Source organism: Dipodomys spectabilis, unplaced genomic scaffold (assembly GCF_019054845.1).
Source record: "Dipodomys spectabilis isolate Male_0828 unplaced genomic scaffold, ASM1905484v1 ptg000157l, whole genome shotgun sequence".
Classification (NCBI taxonomy): Eukaryota; Metazoa; Chordata; class Mammalia; order Rodentia; family Heteromyidae; genus Dipodomys; species Dipodomys spectabilis.
In genome coordinates this window covers 24,123,778-24,144,528 of record NW_024870834.1, presented here as the reverse complement: position 1 = coordinate 24,144,528, position 20,751 = coordinate 24,123,778, and the positions used below count along the sequence as shown (strand labels likewise).

General features: G+C 49.6%; 1 protein-coding gene across 4 annotated transcripts in view; it reads right to left on the bottom strand.

Annotated features, from left to right (window-relative positions):
* Actn1 (actinin alpha 1) overlaps positions 1–16,374 on the bottom strand; it is a 103,427-nt gene extending 87,053 nt beyond the window's left edge. For 2 of the 4 annotated variants that reach the window (XM_042692543.1, XM_042692544.1), the window contains exon 1: positions 16,036–16,369. In XM_042692543.1, coding sequence (XP_042548477.1) covers positions 16,036–16,140 — 105 coding nt within the window. In that variant the 5' untranslated portion in view covers positions 16,141–16,369. Of the gene's footprint in view, positions 1–16,035 lie in introns of all 4 variants that reach the window. The other 2 variants (XM_042692545.1, XM_042692546.1) reach the window with 2 other exon arrangements.
* Positions 16,375–20,751: the final 4,377 nt, after the last annotated feature.

The window sequence follows — 20,751 nt, the reverse complement described above, 5'->3', positions numbered from 1 at the left end:
CTGAGCATTGTCCCTAAGTTCCTTTTGTTCAAAATTAGCACTCTACCACTTGAGCTACAGTACCACTTCTGGCTTTTTTGTGTGTGATTAATTGGAGATAAGAGTCTCATTTACTTTCCTGCCTCATCTGGCTTTGAACAATGATCCTCAGATCTCAGCCTCTTGAGTAGGTAGGATTATAGGCATGAGCTATCATGCACCCAGTTTTACTTCTAGCTTTCTCAGTAGTTTATTAGAGATAAAGAATCTGGACTTACCTGCCGAGGTTGGCTTTGAACTGTGGTCCTCAGATATCAGCCTCCTGAGTAGCTAGAATTACAGCAGTGAGCCACCGGCACCCAGTAGTAAATAGGTTTTGAAATATCCCTGTCATGGAAGAGCATCCTAAAAGGAGAGGCGTTCACTGGAATCCCTTGTTTTGCTTAGGCTATTTCTACAGCAATATGCACAATGCACTATGCTGGCTCAATTTGTGAATTAAAGAGACACTTCTTCAATGGTAATCACTGAACTCTATACAATGAAAATGAACTACACAACTTGTGCATGGGAGTGGGAGGGAAAAACTGGGAGAGAGGAAGGGAAGGGGTGACAGGATCCAAAACTAAATATACTCTTTACCTGATGTATGTAACTGTAATCCCTCTGTACATCACCTTTATAACAATAATAAAAATTTAAAAAAAAAAAAAGAAGTAGGGCTACTAATGTCCACCCTCAGGAGAGAACCTCATTTCTTGCCGGGAGACTAGAGGAAGAAGGAAAACTGAGATCTAGGCTTCACTTCCTTTGAAATCCCCAAATCTACAAGGTTCTTTGAAGCAGGGCTCCCAACCAAATGCAAAGATCTCCCTGTGCAGGGAGAGAAGGTCAGGGTGTAAGGGACAGGCCAGTATGTCCAGCCCCCCAACAGAGGGCTCTGAAGGAGGGGGCTGGCCAGAAGAAAACAGGACTGTCTACAAGGGAGCTGGCTCCCTCCACTGCACATCACATATCCAAGGAAAGGGTGCCACACAGTGTGGCAGGGCCTGAGGTCATCAGAGAAGGTCTGCCTCATCCCTGCCTCTGGCTTCCTTCCTGAATCTATGAAGCCAGCCGTACTTCTGCCTGGGAACGCTCCAGAGTGGCCCTTGAGGACTCAAACCACTGATACCTAGCTCCACTGCTCCTGCCAAGCCCCTCCTGCTGACCTGTAACTGCCTACACTTGTGGCTGGATATACCCACTGAGTAGGCCTGGTCTCCAGGAAGTTGGACTGAATACGTCAGGTGCCCAGTGGACCCAAAGCCCACCTTACATCATCCAAGCAGCCTCAGGTCACTGGTCAGTGACAGCCCCCTGAGACTCCTCCAAATGTGCTCAGAGCTTCATGGAGGTGCCCCAGAGGCTGTACCAGGCCTGCCAGCAGCCTTGCCAACACAGCTGTCCTTTGCAGCTCTCTCGCCAGCAATCCTCTGGCTCAGGCACTAATTTGGCAATAGCGATGGCTGAGTGGCAAAGAGCCAGGAGAAGAAGAGGCAGGAGTAAGGAAAGCAGGCTGGGCCAAGGGTGACAAGGCTGTGACCCCACTGGCTCCCTTGCTGGGAATGGGACTGGCCAAGAGGGCTTACCATGGCTCTCACCTCTGACCTCATCTAAACTCTACCTACAGCCAGAGCACAGCTTCTGTCCTGCAGACTACCAGTAGCTCCCAAAATGTTCCAAGAATCCACTGTGAAATATAAACTATAAATTCACTCAAAAGCATTCCCAAACTCACAGTAGTGCTGTCATTACATAGTTGCTTCTTCAAGAAGTCATAAAATTGGGCACTAGAGACTCACACCTCTAATCCTAGCTATTCAGGAGGATGAAATCTGAGGATCACACTTCAAAGCTAGCCCAGGCAGAAAAGTCCATGAGACTCCTATCTCTAATTAGCCACCAAATAGCTGGTAGCAGAGGTGTGGCTCAAGTGGTAGAGTACCAGCCTTGAGCAAAAAACTCAGGGACAGTGCCCAGGCCCCACAACTGACCAAAAACAAACAAACAAACAAAAAAAAAGGCTAAGAGAAAAGAAAAGAGTGGGTGGTGGTGGTGGTGATGCATGCCTATAATGGCAGCCTCAGGAAGGAACATGAGTTCAAGGCCAGCCTGGGCTGTAACTGGATTCTGACTAAATAAATAAATAAATCAGAAAGTCTAGAGATACCTGCTGTAACCACCTGAGCCTTCGAGGTCTTTCCAAACATCCTTAAATGCCCTTCAGCTCTTGCCAGCTGTCTCAGACAGATGTGATCACTGAATGAAGGACTATCTGTAAAGTATGCCTGGCCTAGCACAGTACCGGAGCTGCACAGGGGAAGAAAGGATGCTCAGTGCACATTCCCTGGCACATTCCTGGCCAGGGCTCCTGGTCTAGCAAGACAGGCCTAAGCTAAGCCTTCTTCCCAATTGTAGCTTCCATGGAAAGAGGCTCAGGGGTAGATCCCCAGCTGGGCATCCTCAGATGCCAACATGGTCTCCCTGTCTATGACAAACAGTTTCAGTCAGGATAGGTGACAGACTCAAACTCAGTCCCCAACAGAATTCTTCATTTGTGGGGGGGAGGCCGGGGGTACTATGTATGATTAATCTCTAAATTTATGTTTGCTTAACTTAAAAAAAAAAAAGCAAGAAGATGGCTAAAGTAGAGTTCTGTGGTCATTCCCTTGTCTAGTACATATAGGATCCTAGGTTGTATCTTCAGCATCATAATATAAAAGAAAGAAAAAGAGGTAGCGGGGTGGGCGGGGAGGGATAAAGAAAGGAAAAGATAAGGAGAAAAGAGAAGATAGGTCTTTGGTTTGGACCTATGTCTGGAAAAAAACAATCTAAATTTCTCAAAGAGGCCTCAGGGCCTTGTATGCATAAAGATACCTCCAAACAGTCCTGGCTAGTAGCAACCCAGATGAAGGGCAGGAAACCAGGGTCTGGCCCCAGTTCCCGGCCTCCCGGAAAACATATTCATAAGCCGCCTCCCCCACGTCCCAACTCCCAGTGAGGAGTCTGGAAAAGCACTTTGGGTTCCTGGAAAGAAAGGCCCTTCCGAAATATCGGGAACTTGACTGGAAAGTGCCATTATGTATTATCTGGAGGACGTCTGCAGTGTTTAAAGGGAACTGCTCCTCTGCCAAAGTTAAGGCCATAGCCAAAAACAATAGAGGGGCTTCTGGGAGCAGCAGGCACACAGGCAGGCCTGCAGTCATGCTGACAGGGGAGGCAGGGATCCTGTTTATCCAGGCTGGGCCCGGACTGAGAAGAACTAAAAGGTCTACTTCTCTATCTACCCCCTACCCACAAGCTGTTATGCGTGGACATCTCCACATGGGATTCAAGAAGAAGAGGCAGAGCCTGACTTCCACACCCCCTCCCACCCACAACCCAGGCTCCCTGAGGTGCCTTGTCTAACACAGAAAGCCAGGTTCCAGCAAGAGACCCGCCTGAGGAAGGCCACCCACCTCGAAGTTCCCTCCTCTCCTGTCATTTCATCTACAGACGTCTTGAAAATAGAGCTCAAGCACCAGTCCATCTTACTCCCATCCACTATAACCAGCTTCGCAGATGGCTTTTAAAAAATAAATCTTTAGACCCATAAAAATGTTCCTCTCCCAAGTCCTGGCCTGGATTCCAACGACAATCCTGTGACCTGTGGCCAAGCTCCAAACAGCCCCATAACTTCCAATCATCAAGAAACAGGAACAACAAGGTAGCAGAGACAAGAAGGATCCCTTCCCCCACCTGACTGCTTTCCTACCCACAGCTGACCTTTGAGGTCTTTGGGTTTCACACCCTGCCGCTTGCTTCCTTTGGCATTTGGCACAACGTTGGGGGACAAGACACAAGAACGTCCTCTCACAAGACCATCCTGGGCTATTCTCCAGGTACGCCCCCAAATGACTAGCCCCATAGTGTCAAAAAGCCAAGCAAAGCCCCATTGTCCCCCACTACTTTCATTCTTAAGAGTCTCGAGGCTTAATCACGAGCTTGGTGGTTTTCATGTGCACAGGATTTTTAAATCCAAATAAACCTGAGCCCAGCTGCCGGGGTTCAAAGCCTATTTGGTTCCCCTGATGACCACAAAGGAAGGCTCTCCAAGCAGAGGATGAAGCAAGTAACGTGAGAACAAGAAAGCAGCAGAGTCCTCCAGGAAGAAGCCACCAGGGGCAAAGGGACTCTTCCATGTACAGGGGATCCAAGTCTATTCCTGACAGTGATGCCTCAAATTGAAAAATGCTGAGAAACCTAATTGCCATTCCCCACATTTTTCAAGCAAGAAAGGTGGCTTTGAAAAGGCTTAGCCTCCAGACCCCCCCACCCCTCCAGCCCCAGTCAAAGGCATGGGCCCAAACCAACTCCAAGCCATTCTACTGTGGCCAAGACCCTGACAAGTCTCCTTTCTGAACCTTACATACCACTTCTCAGGTTTGCTCATTATGAGTAATGGAGAGAAATCACATAATGATCAATGTGAAATCATAAATGCTAAAAACCATGAATCACAAAATGAGTACTTGATTATACACCATCTTGAGTTGTTCTTATTGCTTCACTTATATTTAAGACTTGTCGTTCAGTTAAACTCTCTCCATCTTTCCTCTCCCCCAGAAGCCAGCCACTGCCATGATAGTAGAGCTGGGCAGGCAGTTTTAGCAGGTACAAGTTTTATCCCAATTTTTTTTTTAAGTGACAGAAAGAAAGTGGCGCTGTAGCTCAAGTGGTAGAGCGCTAGCCTTGAGCTAAAGAGCTGAGGGACAGCGCTCAGGCCCAGAGTTCAAGCCCCACGACCGACAAAAAAAAAAAAAAATTAAAGTGACAGAAAAAAAATTGTGTTTGTTGTTTTTGTTTTTCCTGTTCTGGAGCTTGAACTCAGGGCCTGAGTGCTGTCCCTAAGCCTCTTTGTGCTCAAGGCTAGCACTCTATCACTTGAGCCACAGCACCACTTCTGGCTTTTTCTAAGTAGTTTATTGGAGAAAAGAGTCTCATGGACTTTTCTGCCCAGACTGGCTTCAAACGGTGATCCTCAGATCTCAGCCTCCTGAGTAGCTAGGATTACAGGCACAAGCTACTGGCACCTGGCAGACATAAGAAATTTAAAAGTCAACATGAAACAAGATCTCAGGTTGTGTGTCCAGCCAATATAAGAGCAAGAGTATTCAAAAACCAGAAGTTGGAAAGCTTCAGTGACAGTAAGCTATCAGGACTGCTAGGAAAGCACAGAGGACCGAGTGAGCATCTAACAAGACAAAAAGAGGGAACCAGAGGTATGGCTCAAGTGGTAGAGCGACAGCCTTGAGTGAAAAGCTGAGCATGAACATGAAACTCTAAGTTTAAGCCCTAGTCACTGTACACATACACCACACACACACACACACACACACACACACACACACACAGAGGCATCTATCTTCTGGGGCTCATACCTGTTATCCTAGCTACACTGAGGATTAAAGTTCTAAGCCAGGCTAGGGAGATAAATCCAAGAGACTCTTATTTCTACTTAACCAACAAAATGCCAGAAGTGGAGATATGGTTCAAGTAGTAGATCACCAACTTTGAGTAAAAAAGCCAAACAAGGAGTTGGGTGCTGCTAGCTCATGCCTATAATCCTAACTACTCAGGAGGCTAAGATCTAAGGATTGCAGTTCAAAGCCAGACTAACTCACAGAAAAAGCTGAAAATGGAGCTAGGGCTCAAGTGAGAGAGTGCTAGCTAGCCATGAGCAAAAGGAGCTTAGGGACAGTGCCAGGCTCAGAGTTTGCTTAAGACCAGCAAACAAAAAACAAAAACAGGGCTGGGAAGTTGGCTCAGTGGTAGAGCGCTTGCCTTGCATGCCTGAGGCCCTGGGTTCGATTCCTCAGCACCACATAAGCAAAAAGAAAAAAGCTGGAAGTGGCGCTGTGCTCAAGTGATAGATCGCTAGCCTTGAGCTGAAGAGCTGAGGGACAGTGCCCAGGCCCAGAGTTCAGGCCCCACGACCGGACCCAAAAAAAACAAAAACAAAAATAAAAACAAAGGCCAAACAAGAACATGAGGCCCTGAGTTCAAGCCCCTAGTACCGACAGACATACATACATATATGCGTGTGCACACACACATGTACGCACACGCGTGCATACACACACACACACACACACACACACACACACACACACACACAGAGCCAACATTGGCTGCTATGACAGCAGCACCAGAGCAAAAGACTGTAAAACCTTTGGCAGTTTCTGCTCTCTGAGTTGGTGAAAAACACAAAGTTGGCAAATAAGAATTTTAAACTGTCAAGAAAAAAAATCATAACTCCTTAATGATTGTGTTTGTACTTCTGGTTAAAAATAGGATTCTGAAGTCAATCTGACTAATTTCATTCATAACCCAGGTGTACTAGCTGGTCACTCCCAGGTAAGTTGGGTATTATATATATCTCTGGGTATTAATTTCCCTCTCTAATAACAAAAAACTAAAAGGTCCTTCCACATAAAGTCACTGGACAGACAAAAGTAATCCAAACCAATTAACCTCCAATCAGTGTGAAAACTATTAGTCTTTTTACTTATTTGAAAAACCAAGATATTGTTAATAAATACTGATTGGTTGATAGAAAATAGATCTCTCTCCTGGCCAGCCTGCCTTGACTTATCTCTTCCCTTCCCAGAGATAAACATTTACCTTTACCTCTTGGTAACTTAGTTTAGAAATGCTCTCAACTAAAACCAACATTTCCTTTTAAGGAAGGAATACACCTGGGCTGGGAATGTGGCTTAGTAGTAGTGCTTGCCTAGCATGCATGAAGCCCTGGGTTCCATTCCTCAGAACCACATAAACAGAAAAAGCCAGAAGTAGCACTGTGGCTCAAGTGGTCGAGTACTAGCCTTGAGCAAAAGCAGCTCAGGGACAGTGCCTAGGCCCTGAGTTCAAGCCCCAGGACTGGCAAAAAAAAAAAAAAGGAGTACACCAGCTGCCTTCATTTCCAGCTCTTTCTCAGTGCTGCTGTGAAGAGGTTACTCCGTATCTCTGATCTATGAAGAAGGTTCATCATCCCACATCCCTCACCAGAGTGCTGTGATGTCAACTGAGGTCACTACCAGAACATAGCTGACACACTGTGCATCCACCACCCTGACCAACTCCCTCTCAGTGCACAGCAGATCCCAGCTCCAGAAGTGGTCCGTGGTAGCCAAGGACCAAGCGGGCTGTTTCAGCAGTTTCCAGGGGAACAGCATCCTCCGTATCTACACCCAGTTGCCATCCTCGCTGCCTTTTATTCTCCTCCCGCCTCTGTAGTAGGCTAAGTCACCTTCTTGCTATTGCTAGGCAACCTGCTGGGAGAGGTGCCACTGCCTCCCCACTGGATGCCTGCCTTGGACCCTAAAGAATGCCATCCTTGAGGAGAACAGGAAGGGAAGCAATCCCGGACCACAGAGTTTAGCTGTTTGGTCACCAGGACTTTCCCCTAGGAACTGAGACTTGGGGAGATGAAGAAAGCCACGCGCGCCTCCCCCGCCCTCCCCAGCCTTCTGTTCCTTGTGCTTATCTGTCATCTATTCTTAGTCAGCTTCCAAGAAAAGGGCCACATCAGACACCAGGATTTTCATGAAAGCTGCCTTCCTAATGACTTTCCTTCTCAGCTTTCCTCTGTCACAGTGACCCCAGGCCCTTAGCTTTAAACAGTGAGCAAGAGGAACAAGGGGGAAAACACTTAATGAGGGCAGGAATGGCAGGTGCCATCAAATCACCTGAGCAGTATTCATGCGTGGCAGGTGGGATGACAGGCAATTGTCACCTTCTTTATATGATGTACGCTTACCTTCAGTTTTTCAAAATTGTGTTCTTATACCATCAGTGTCACCATTTTAAAGTATACAATCCAGTGGTTTGTGAATATATTTGCAAGGTTGTGCAATCATCTCCACTATCTAATTCTAGAACGTCTCCATTGCTGGAGTTTTGTTTGCATACATTTGTCTTTGGTTCAATGTTCCTACCCACACAGGCATTTGTTTTTATAAGCAGCAGAGCAAAAGTTGTGAGAAGTGCAAATGTCAGAGCCAGACGGCCTGGCTTCAGATCCCAGCACCACGACATGCTGGCTGTGTGATCCTGGAAACCTCCTGTCCTGCCAGGCGCTGGACCTGCGCTGGTGCCCACCTCAGTGTGTTAGATATGCTCATGCACCCAATCCCCACGCTCAGGACAGCCACTGGCACTCAGAACATGCTCACAAAGGGTGAGTCGTCTTAATTAGAAGAGGAATTATTTTTGTTATAAACTTAAAAATAGGCCAGATACCAGGGGCTCATAGCTGTAATCCTAGCTACTCAGGAAGCTGAGATCTGAGAATTTCAAAACCAGTTCAAAGCCAGCAGGAAAGTCCATGAGTCTCTTATACCCAGTTAATTACTTCCCCCCCCCAAAAAAGGAATGGAGGGGCTAGGAAGGTAGCTCCGTGGTAGAGCACTTGCCTCGCTTACATGAGGCCCTGGATTTGATCCCTCAGCACCACATAAGCAGAAAAAGCCAGAAGTAGCTCTGTGGCTCGAGTGGTAGGGCACTAGCCTTGAGCTGAAGAGCTGAGGGACAGCTCCTAGGCCCAGAGTTCAGGCCCCATGATGACAAAAAAAAAAAGGAATAGAGTTCAAGTAATAGAATACTAGTCTTGAGCCAAGAAGCTCAGGGACAGCACCCAAGCACTGAGTTCAAGTCCCAGGACACGTGTGCGCGCACACACACACACACACACACACACACAACCAAGACAGCCAGTTTTCTGGGAGAGTATTGAGTACACACACTGGTCCATCCCCTCTACAGCCACCTGGGGTTAAATGAATAGTACACATGGTGAGGGCAGGTTAGGGTCATAAAGTTGCCACACATGGCCCAGGGGGCCTACACATTACTAGGCTGAACTCACAGTCAGCTTACCATATAAGCCCCAGGCAGGGCAGGACGTGATAGAAGGCAGAGGAGAGAGGGGGCCTGAGCAGCCCTCTAACTGCTGGGAAAGAAGGATTAGGGGAGCTTGGACTTGATATCTATGCTAGGAAGAGGTAGGAAGTCTCGATGGTGCACTGGGTCCCTCCTCCAATGCCCATGCTCTTGCCCAGCTCCCAGGGCCAGGTGTGGTGAAGTGCTTAGAGCGATAGGTGCTGGCTCTTAGGCAGGAGACACAGAAACCTGGGCTGAACAATGAGTCAGATTGGAGTTGACCCATCTAAACAGTACCAGGGAATCAGGTTAAAGGGGTTTTCCTCTGCCTGCTGCCTTTGCCTGTGACCTCCATGGGAAACTAACTATATGTTAGAATTCTCCAAAGCACCACCAGCTGGTGGGCTGCAGGACCCCTGATGAATAACTCTCCTGCAGAGAAGTTTGGCCACTGGCCATTCTCAAACGGTGACAAAAGCAGGGCTGATAGGGCCAGGGGGCAGCTCAGAGGGGCTAACTAGCTAGGATGACACCAACAATACCTGTAGAAGTGTGGGCCTTGAGAATCTGACCTGCCTCATAAACGGACCATCCCTCTCAGAAAGGGGTGAAGAAGCCAAGCTGGGCACTGGTGGTTCATATTGTTCATCCTAGCTACGCAGGAGGCTGAGATCTGAGGATCACAATTTGAAGCCAGACTGGAGAGAAGAGTCCATGAGACTCTTATCTCTAACCACCAAAGAGCTGGAAGTAGTGGTAAAGTGCCATCCTTGAGCAAAAAAGTTATGGGACAGTGTCCAGGCCCTGAGTTCAAGCCCCATTATGAGTATAATGGTAATAATAATAATAATAATAGGGGCTGGGAAGGTGGCTCAGTAGTAAAGTGCTTGCCTCTCATGCGTGAGGCCCTGGGTTCAATTCCTCAACACCACATAAGCAGAAAAAGCCTGAAGTGGCACTGTGGCTCATGTGGTAGAGCCCTAGCCTTGAGCTGAAGAGCTGAGGGACAGCGCCCAGGCCCAGAGTTCAGGCCCCACGACCTACAAAATAAATAAATAAATAAAAAAATGCAGAAGGAGCAGAAGCCAAATGAAGGAGAAAAAAGCACAATGACAGAACAATGGACATCCCCAGCCGATGACTCACAGTGGCTTTGTCCTGCCCTCCCTCTGCCCCCACCTCCCCGCCCGCTTCTCCCCTCACCCTCCTGTGTCTTGCCCTCACCGGGCAGAGCTGCCTCCCAATGTCCTTTCAGATTCTGCTCAAACTGAAGGAGCATCACCTTCTCTACCAAGGCCATGTGCTTGCTGCTGCCCTTACACAAGCTATAGCATGCATCCGCCTTGGCTGTTTGCTCATTGTCCTGATCATTGCTCATCCAGCCTGGTATGACTCTGGTCCTCAATCCATCTACTCTCCCTGTAATCAAGACCCCACTGAGAACAGAGCATGTGGTGGTGAAGAGGGGATTCAATTAACAGCCCAACTGGCTTCACAGTGGGCATCTCAACATTCCTACACTCTCAAGAGCAGCCTTCTCTCCTAGAACTGCCCAGCAGCTTTCCCATGCCAGCTCGTGCCTCAGGCTCCAGCTGCCCCATCCTAGGTCCAAACCCACAGGAAGCACCAAGGCTTATGTGACAAGTCCTCAAGCCACATGGATGGTTTGTGGCCCAATGGCCCGGGACCCAGCCCCAGGCCTTCCTTGAAAAGATGGAGGAGAAGCAGCCTTGCAGCAGCTCCCTGAAAACAGCCTCCAGCAAACCTTGAGGAGGAAGGTGACTTCACAGCAGGCAGGAGCCTGCCAGCCCCTTACTCCCACAAACCCACCTCCAGTTGAGGACAGTGGTAGCCCCTGGCGATCCTATACATTCCTCAAAACTGGAAAATCTGTTTCATATCTCAAGGCAGGCTTCTCAGACCTGCCTAGTCGGGAGTCAGCTGGTCTCTGCATGCAGTCTGAAGGCCTCAGCATTCCCCCTCCTTGTCAATTTCTCACTCAGGCTTGGCCAATCACTTATCAAGCGGTGGGCACCTGTTCTTAACACCCCCACATGGCGCAGGGTTTTAAGAGGAAGGAGCTGTATCAAGTATAGTGGGGCGAGGGAAGCTGATGGAAGTGTGGGCAGCTAAACATCAGGGGCTGAAGACACTCCTAAAGTAATTGGCTCTTGGAGCCATTCACACTGCATAAATACTTTCCCTGGACCATAACAAGCGGACCCTTTTTTTTCTTTTTCTTTTTTTTTTTTTTGGGGGGGGTGCTTGTTCTGGGGCTTGAACTCAGGGCCTGGGCACTGTGCCGGGGCTTTTTTGTTTAAGGCTAGCACTCTACCACTTTAAGCCACAGTACAACTTCCAGTTTCCTGAAGATAAAGTCTCACGGACTTTCCTGCCCTGATCTGAAACCATAATCCTCAGATCTCAGCCTCCTGAGTAGCTAGGATTACAGGTGTCAGCCTCCAGTGCCTGGATCAAGCTGACCCATTTTTAAGCACTTTTAACATCTCTCCTTTGGTCCCAGAGAGTGAGGAAGTAGGGAAAGGGTAGATGATGGAGTCCACATCATTGCATAGGCAGAGACTGAATAATCCGAGGTTAATGACAGAATGAACCAGAAATGAACTCAATCACAGGCCAAGGACAACACAATTCCCCTAACCCCCTAGACAACCCTGGCTTGTTCCAAGATGAGTTGACATACTCATTATGTCTTATCTGAAAGCCTACTGGGTAAATGCCACAGAAACTCCAGCTCTTCCAAAACAGTTGACATTTATTGAACATTAAACATGTGCTAGTTGGTATGTCTTATCTTTTCATACAGTACTTCATTTACACCACATACCTATACCAAGCAGGAAACACTCTCCCCATTTTCCTGATGCTATTATCAGGCACAGAGAGGGAATGTGATTTGCCCAAAACACCACAACCAGTCAACAGGGAAGCCAAGATTTGATCCCTTGTGTGCCTGGGCATGTTTAGCTACAGAAGTTAGAGCCAGGATATAGCCAGCCCCTAGACCAGGTGCCTTATCTGGAGCATTAAGCATATCACCTCTATTCCTTCCCACAGCCTAGGGTTGGGATCAAACTATGCATGATTCCATTCACCCCATTTTCAGTGACACTTCTTAGCCAGGCCACCTAAAACAGTCCTGCTGTGTGCTACGCACCAAGAATTCAGGAGAGAAAACAGGATATAATGGGTCCCTAGTTCTGTTGACACTTGGCCTGAGATAAGGCAGGCAGGAGTATAGAATAGAGAGGGATCTGAGAAAAGGAGAGCCAATGCTTTCCTCCTTCCAGTTTCATCATTCTGGCTTTAAAAGCATCCTTTCCAGATAAGCTTTCCATGGTGGGCCCTCCTCACATTACAGTCCTCCGCCTTGCCCAGGGTCCTTGGTTAACTCCAGCAATTGTTTCACCGTCCTCAATGGAGTATAAACAAGGCAGGGTATCTTCATGGGACATAGTCTGACAAAGGTACAGAATTAGGATCTGGAACTTATCCACAGCCACCTTCACTCACCCGCCAAGGCTGCTCTCTGTGTCAGCAGCCATTCACTTAACAAATATTGATTAAGCTTCTCCATGTTAAAAAAAAAAAAAAGTCTAAGGACTGACACCTGTGGGAATACACATTCAACCAGAATGTCCAGGAAAAGAAAGACAGAAAATACAACTCGACATCAGAAGCACCATTTTACACATCTCAGGTCATTTTCATAGCTAAGGATTTATGGCTCAAAGAGATCACATGTCTGGAGGAAAAAAAGTATAGAGGCAGGATCCTACTCCGAGTCAATGTTCTTTCCAGCCTGCCTGATGCCTTCATATCCATACACATATAGGTAAAGGTGTGAGTGAGATCTATGTGAGGGAATGAAACGGCAGCTATGATCATCCTGGAAAGAGCGGCTGACCTGTGAACACTGGCAAAGAACAGGTGTCTCCTTTACTCCACATGCCCCACCCACCTGATAACTGCATCTGCCTCTAGAGGCATAGGAACCAGCTCCAAGAACTCTGCACTGAAGCATTCTCTGAAGAGGGACAAGCCATGGCCACCCCCACACAGCATCTTGAGTCATGCCTCCTGCCTGCTCAGACTTCTACCTGTATCCGCATCAGGCTCTATCTCCACCAAAGAAGCATTTCCTACTGCATCATTTGATTGGAACCTGTAAGTGCCCTAGGGGACTGGCAAGGCAGAAATGCATTCCACTTATAGATAAGGAAAATTAAGGAAAGTGACCTAAGAATAGGGTCTATCTTGCTCAGTGCCCTTCTTATAACACCTACAACGTGGACCTGGCTCAGTCCCGGCTCACAAAGCATTTGTGAAATCATCTAATTTTTAAAAGCTCAGAGAAGTAAATGACTTGCTGCAAGTCCCATAAATAGCCATGGTTATACCAGAGTTAAAAGTAAGCTCTTCTCCTCCCCACCCCCCATGAAAAAGGCTACACTGTATCCTTCTCCCCATCTCCCTCATTTCTCCCCTGTTCCCCCTGCCCTTGGAAATGACCAGCTCTGCCCACTTTCCTGCCCTAGTCCCATTGAGTCCACTCAACTCTTCTGGTCAGTAGGGAGAATGCCCAAAATGATAAGTTGCTTTAAGTCTTACATAATAAGGAAAGGCAGAAATTCTGGAGATGAAGAAATTGAGGCCCACAAAAAGTAACAGAGAATAACAGGGGGAAAAACTGGATCATATTTTCCAATTCAGAACCACAGGGCCGCCTGCCAGTCCCTCTGCTGTCAAGCCTGGTGTAGGGGTTGACATCAATCTTTGCTATCAAAACCAGTTGTAGGTTGCTCCAATCCCAAGAAGCTCTGGCTTAGGATAGCAGGCCCAAGCCTCGGCTGCCTCCTTTACCAAGGAGGGCCAAGTGAGTGGAAGTCACCTACCCCTAGCTTCATACCAGCCTAACTACACACAGCCAGGGACTCAGGGGTGGCTACTTTCCCCTCTCTGGCCCTGGTTTCCTCATCTTCTTGCCGTGCCTGGCTCACAGAGCCGTGAGAGTAACAACTGCGACAATCAAGGAGACGTGATCAGAACAGAGCCTGGCACACATCAGCCATGGTCAGCTCTTTTCACGGTTAGATTTTGCCCCCTAGATGGCCAAGTTTCCCATATGACCTGTTTCCACCAAGTCAGAGTTCTCCCAAATACATTTAGTGCATGTGTGTATTCATTCATTCTGTAATGCTGGGAACTACTTGTAGGCTGGGACTCAGGTCTGTTTCCCAGGAGCTGAATCTCACTGCCCTTCCTGGGGTTTGGTTCTTGGGCAACTTCAACAGTCCTGCCTTCCTGGGCACAGTTAGGCTCTCCACCAGCATGTCTCTTCTACTCCCAATGAGAGGTCTGGAGACTTCCAGATTCTAATCCAACTCCTCCTACCTAATTTAAAAGCTATTTTCACCTTAAAATTAAAAATTAATAATAATCATAATCATCATAATAAAAGAGCTCCTGCTTGTCTTCCCTGGGAATCTCCCAATTGCTCAGTTTTTAGTTTCTCCAACAGTCCAATGGGTCTAGGAAATAAATTCAGCCAGTGAGGGGCTAGTGGCAATAGGGTCCCCCTAGTTCTACCAGACTGGGTCAAAAGAAAGAGGAGGGTGAGCTTAAACAAGTGCCACATTACAAATTATTCAGTTCTTTGAAGATGTGGATGTGGCTGTGTTCCTCTGGGCAGAGCAGAAGTCGAGGGGTCTGGGTCGCCACTTTAAGGAAGCCCATTGTCCGTATGTTTTAAATTACCTAGGCTAGTCTGATGAAGTGAGTAAAAAGGGCATCGTTTCAGGCCTTAGGATTCCTGAGTGAGCTAATACAGGATGGGGAAAAAAAAAAAAACTTCAGTCGGCTCTCAAACTCCCCCCCTTTTAAGTTTAAAAAGGGGAATGAATGTTACCATTTTTGGACATGAGCATTCTCCCTCAAGCCCAGCCCTAACCGCACTATCCAGAGGGACGCGCCATCCTGTCCCCCCCCCCCATTTCCAAATGAAGGGGGGGTAATGAAACGGGGAGGAACCGGATGGGAGCGAGGAGGGGGGGGTCCGGGGTACGTGGCTGCCTGGGGCAAGGGCTCACTGAGCAGGCAGGCAGGAAGCCGCGGCAAGATTGGGGCAACCTCCCTCCCCAATCAGATGGTTTCTGGCCTCTTCCTGCCACTAGCCACTATGCCCGGTCCACTACGCCAAGGTCCCCAGCCCAGCCCCGGTAGTGAAGCGCCAACCCTGCGCACAGAGCCGGGGGCACAGCTCTATGGCTAAGCCGATATCCCCAGCGACGGACCCCGAAGATCTCCGGAGTCCGTCCCTCACTCCAGAGCCCCTCAACTCCAACCAAGCTGCCCAAACTCGCTATTCTCCAGGAAAAAGAGCGAGGGGGGTCGGTGGAGCGGGACGCAGACTCAAAGCTCCCGGCGAGCAACCCACTGAATTAAGCAATAAAAAACGGTTCACTGTCCTGACCCCGCCCCCATGGCCCCCCTCCCCCTTAGCTTTCTGGGCCCCGGCCACACTCAGGCAGACCCATGGGCAGGAGCCAATCCCTCCAACACCCGATCTCTGGACACCCGGGGATCCGGGCTGCTGGGCAGAGTCCCCCGTGGCTGCCCCTCAGGTAGAGCCCGGGGCGGCCCCGGAAGCGCACAGCCGTGCCGTGTGCCATCTGGAGGCGGCCAGGGGGGCGGGGAAGGGAGGGGAAATAGATCCCCAGCAGCCACCAGGCCGGGGGGGGGGGGGGGGTCTCAGAGCACCACCTCCGATCCCGGCCCGCGCCGGGATGGTGGCGGCAACCCCGGGACGGCCTGTGGGGCGCCCCCCCCCCACACACACACCCAGGCAACCTGCCTCCCCGTGGGCTCGCAGTTCGCGGGCTGCGGGCTGGGGCGCCCCCTCCCCTTCCTCCCCGCGCCGGTAACCCAACACCCCACCTCTCAGTGGCCTCGCCGTCCCCGCCTCCGCCCGTGCGCGCCCCGAACCCGTTCAGAGCCCGGAGCCCCAGGGCGACGCGGGCGACGCGGGAGCCGGCTGGGGGCTCGGGCGCCGAGGGGGAGCCGCTGGCTAACCTTTCTCTGCTGCTTCTCCCAGGCCGGGTCCAGGAGCAGATCCCGGTCCCAGTCCTCTTCGGGCTGCATGTAGTCGTTGGTTTGCTGAGAATCATAATGGTCCATGATGGTGCTGGCGTGCCAGGGACTGGATTTCCTCCTCCACCTTCTTTCCGGGCGATAGTGGCGGCGGCTGCCCAGGCGTGCGCAGGGAGTCGGCCGGGCAGGGCTGGGCTGGCGGCGCCGGGCTGGCTCCCCCGCGCCCGGTTCCGCCGCGGTGCTGCTGCTGCTGCTGCCGCTGCTGCTGCTCGCCGAGGCCGCTGCAGGCGGCGACGCGGACGGCGGGAGCTCGGGGACGGCTGCCGGCCTCGGGGCGGGCGCTCCGACCTAATCTCCACGCACACTGAGCGACTGAGGAGGACCCACTCGCGCGCGGCGCTGCGGGAGCCGAGGCGGGCGGGCAGGCGGGCGGGCGGGGCGGGGGAAGGGGCAGAGCCCTCCCGAGGTTCTCCATTGGCCAGGCCGAGTTGCCCAAACTTCCCCCCCTTCGCCTCTCATTGGGAATTCCTGGCATCCGTCAGGCGGGCCGCGGTGCATCGAGGTGGACGGGGGGCGGGACCCCTCCCCGGTGCGCACGCCCCCACCCCTCCCCGGGTTCCCACTCCCCCGCCGCTCATGTGACACCGGCTTAAGCTGAACGGGGACCAAAGACGGGGGACGCCTCCCAGAGCTTGGGGACCGAGCCGCAGCGCGCTCACCGGGGATTGGACCTACTCCTGACCGGCGGGAAGGCCCCGAACTCGGGTGCCACCGGCGTGGCTGCGTTCCGACGTGCGCCCCACACCCTGGGCCCGGCTGGGAAGGGACTCAGGAGACCCCAGGATCATTCCTTTTTTATTTTATTTTTTTCTTTCCCAGGGAACCTGGTAGGCAACACACACACACACACACACACACACACACACACACACACACACACACACACACACACACACACACACACACACGGTGGGGAGGGCAGCTGTGGAAAGGAATTTCCTGAGAATTTCCTGGCTCTGCCACCACCCCCTGCCCCGCCTGCCCGCCCGGCTTGACCCAGCTGATCCCTGCCCTTGCAGATGCAAAAGGTTCTCAGAGGCCCCACCACAGGGTCCTTTATGGCCAGCTGTCTGGGTTTTAGGGGACTGCTCTGCCAAGGGCTTCCGTGGTGGCGGCTATGCTGGGGGACTCCCGGTGTCCCCACTGGCTCAGCTAGAACTACCTTCGGGAGGATGGTCATGACCTTCCTCCCCCTCCTACAGATACTGACACCATCCAGAAAACAGAACCTCGAGAGGCCCTGAGTGATCTACCTACATCACAGTCCCTTCCCATTTGCATACACCTAACACATGGAGAAACTGAGGCACAAAGACCTGAACTCCACGAGAAACAGCAGGCTCAGAACTCCGCGGCCTAACGAAGCCTCTATGGTCATCAGAAGAGAAATTGACAGAACTGGTACTTCCTTGGGTTTAGTAAAAGGAGAGTGGAAACCTGTTGGCTTAGCAGTGATGGATCCTGGAAAGGCTTCACGTGTGGGTTGGCTTTTCTGTGGGGGACGGAGCCTGAAGATCCATAACACGTGAACAGTGACTATGTTATGAACAATAGATATGTCAGTTTGGTCCTCAACACCTAGCACAGTACAGCTTAATTTATAGTCATCCTATGCTATCCAGGAGGATTGGTTCTAGGAGCCCCATAGATAATAAAATCTGCAGATGTTAATACCCCATACAAAATGGCACAAAATAGGGATATAGGCATGTACCTTTATCATCTCTAGATTACTTATAATCATTAATGTTGCTGGGTGCTAGTGTCCACACTGATAATCCGAACTACTCAGGAGACTGAGATCTGAGGATCACTGTTCAAAAGCCAGCCCAGGCAGGAAAGTGATAAGACTCCTACCACTAATTAACCACCAAAACTAAAAGTAGAGAAGGGAGTTGTGACTCAAGTAGTAGAGTTCCAGTCCTCCCCCCAAAAGAAACAGTACCAGTATACACGCATAAAAAGAATACCAATGTTATATAAATACCATGTGAACCATTCATTATACTCTAATCTTTTAGTGAATAAGGACAAGAAGAAGAAGTGCACATGTTCAGGAACACATTCCTCCAGCCTTGGATATTTTTCTAACCCTAGTGGGTTTGAATTGCAGATTCTAAAATGTGAAAATGGAGATTCTAACTGTATTTGTAGGATGAATGGCTGGGTAAAGGGGGAAATAAACCAGAAAGCTGTCCATCCAGCAGTCAGTGTGAGTGAAGGAGTTAGAGGAAGATGTTCACTGACATGAAGGGCCGTGAATTAGGACACTTGAAAGGCCAAGATGGACAAAGTGTGGGGGGGGGGGGCGGGGGGGAGTGCCTCTGATTGGAAAGAGAAGGCAGCTGCTGCTGGTGTAAGCAGATATCAGCAGTGTTGGTCCACGCATCATTAGTCACCCACACACGTTTATGCAAGTGTCACATCAGCACTGTGCCTTCCACAAGTCCCTGGCTGAGGAAGCACCGCTTCTGAGCCAGAGACAGCAGATTTATGGACTCTTTTATAACCACTGCTGAACTATGGCTCTAAACCGAACATAAAGGGTAATGATGGTGCTGTATCTATTCATTCACTCAATAAATATTTTCTGAGCACCATCTGTGTGTCAGGGAATGGTGCTAGGTATTATGAATATAGAGATGAAAAAGCAGCCAGGAGCCGGGCGCTGGTGGCTCACGCCTGTAATCCTAGTTACTCAAGAGGCTGAGATCTGAGGATCGAGGTTCAAAGCCAGCCTGGGCAGGAAAGTCCGTGAAACTCTTATCTCCAATAAACCACCAGAAAAACCGGAAGTGGTGCTGTAGCTCAAGTGGTAGAGCAATCGCCTTGAGCTGAAGAGCTGAGGGACAGCATTCAGGCCCAGAGTTCAAGCCCCATGACCGACAAAAAAAAAAAAAAAGCAGCCAGGCTCTGGTGGTTCATGCCCATAATCTTAGTTACTCACGAGTCTGAGATCTGAGGATGGCTGTTCAAAGCCAGCCTAGGCAGGAAAGTCAATGAAACTCTTAAACTACTCAGAAAAGGCTGGAAGTGGTGCCGAGTCTCAAGTAGTAGCGTGTTAGCCTTGAAGAAAAGAAGCTCAGGGACAGAGTCCATGCCCAGACTCCAGGACCAGCAGAAGAAGAGGAGGAGGAAGAGGAGAGGAAGAAGAAGGAGAAAGAAAGAAAAAGAAAAAAAGGAAGGAAGACAGAAAGGAGGAAAAGAAAAGAGATAGCCACAAACCCTGCCCCATACAGAGAAAGACACAGAAAGAAAATGTGAGCCAATGACACAAAAGCAGGATGATGCTGGAGTATCTTAAGCCACAAAAGGGCACTGAGCTGCATGGGAAAGAAGGAGGTGAAACTTGAGTGAGCCTTAAGGAATGAGAGTCAGAGAGAGAAGGAGTGGGAGGATATTCCAGGCGGAATGAAACAACAGGGGCAGGAAACTGTGTGGTATACAGAAAAATGCCTAGCATCTCCATGTGGCTGAACCAGAAATCCAAGGCTGGGAAGGGCAAGAGATGGGGCTGCAGAGGTGGCCTGTGCTAAATAAAGTGAGCATCATGGGGGCAGGAAAAGGAGGATAAGGGACCAGGCTGGCTGGAAGGTGCATGGTAGGTTGCAAAACTGTTGCAACCGTCCATTTAGGAATGGAGATGAGTGGAAAAGATGTTCTTAGGAGATAAAATTGAGAGACATAGAGATTGAGAATGATGTTTGGCATCCCACAATGAACAGTATAGACTCCCCACAACAGGAAGATAGATGCCCTGAAATATCATATGGATGGCCCATCCATATGCTATCAATAATATCTATCAATGAAGTGGGTGGGGCTGAGGATGTGGCTTATTAGTAGAGTGCTTGCCTAGCATGCATGAAGCCCTGGGTTTGATGGTTTGATTCCTCAATACCACATAAACAGAAAAAGCCAGAAGTGGCACTGTGTCTCAAGTGGTAGAGGGCTAGCATTGAGCAAAAGAAGCTCAGGGAAGCCAGGTGCTGGTGGCTCACACCTGTGATCCTATTTACTCAAAGCCAGCCCGGGCAGGAAAGTCTGTGAGACTCTTATCTCCATTAGCTACCAGAAAATTGGAAGTGGAGCTGTGGCTCAAATGGTAAGAGTGCTAGCTTTGAGCTAAAGAAAGAGCTTAGGTACAGTGCCCAGGCCCAGAGTTCAAGCCCCATGACTGACAAAAAAGAAAAGAAAAAAGAAAAACCAGCAGCTCAGGGACAGTGCCCAGGCCCTGAGTTCAAGCCCCAGAACTGGCAAAAAAACAAACAAACAAACAAACAATGAGGATCAAGACCAATATCAGAGAGAAAATCATACATCTTCTCTGCTGAGGTTGAAAAACTGCTTTATTTATGGATTTATAATTTGGGCAATCTGGTGAACAGTGAAAGTACAACCAATTGAGATGGAACAGAAAGAAAGGTATGAGAGTCTGAACACACTGATCTTGAAGTGCCCTTCAAACGTCCAGATTCCATTATTCAGCAAAAAGTTTAACTGCATTGATTTCATGGGAACAGATGTCATAGACATCATATGGGTGTTATGGCCACCTTGAAGAATGATAGACTACATACATAAGATCCTGAGTTTAATCCTCAGCACTAGGGAGGGGACTGGATATACATGTGGGGT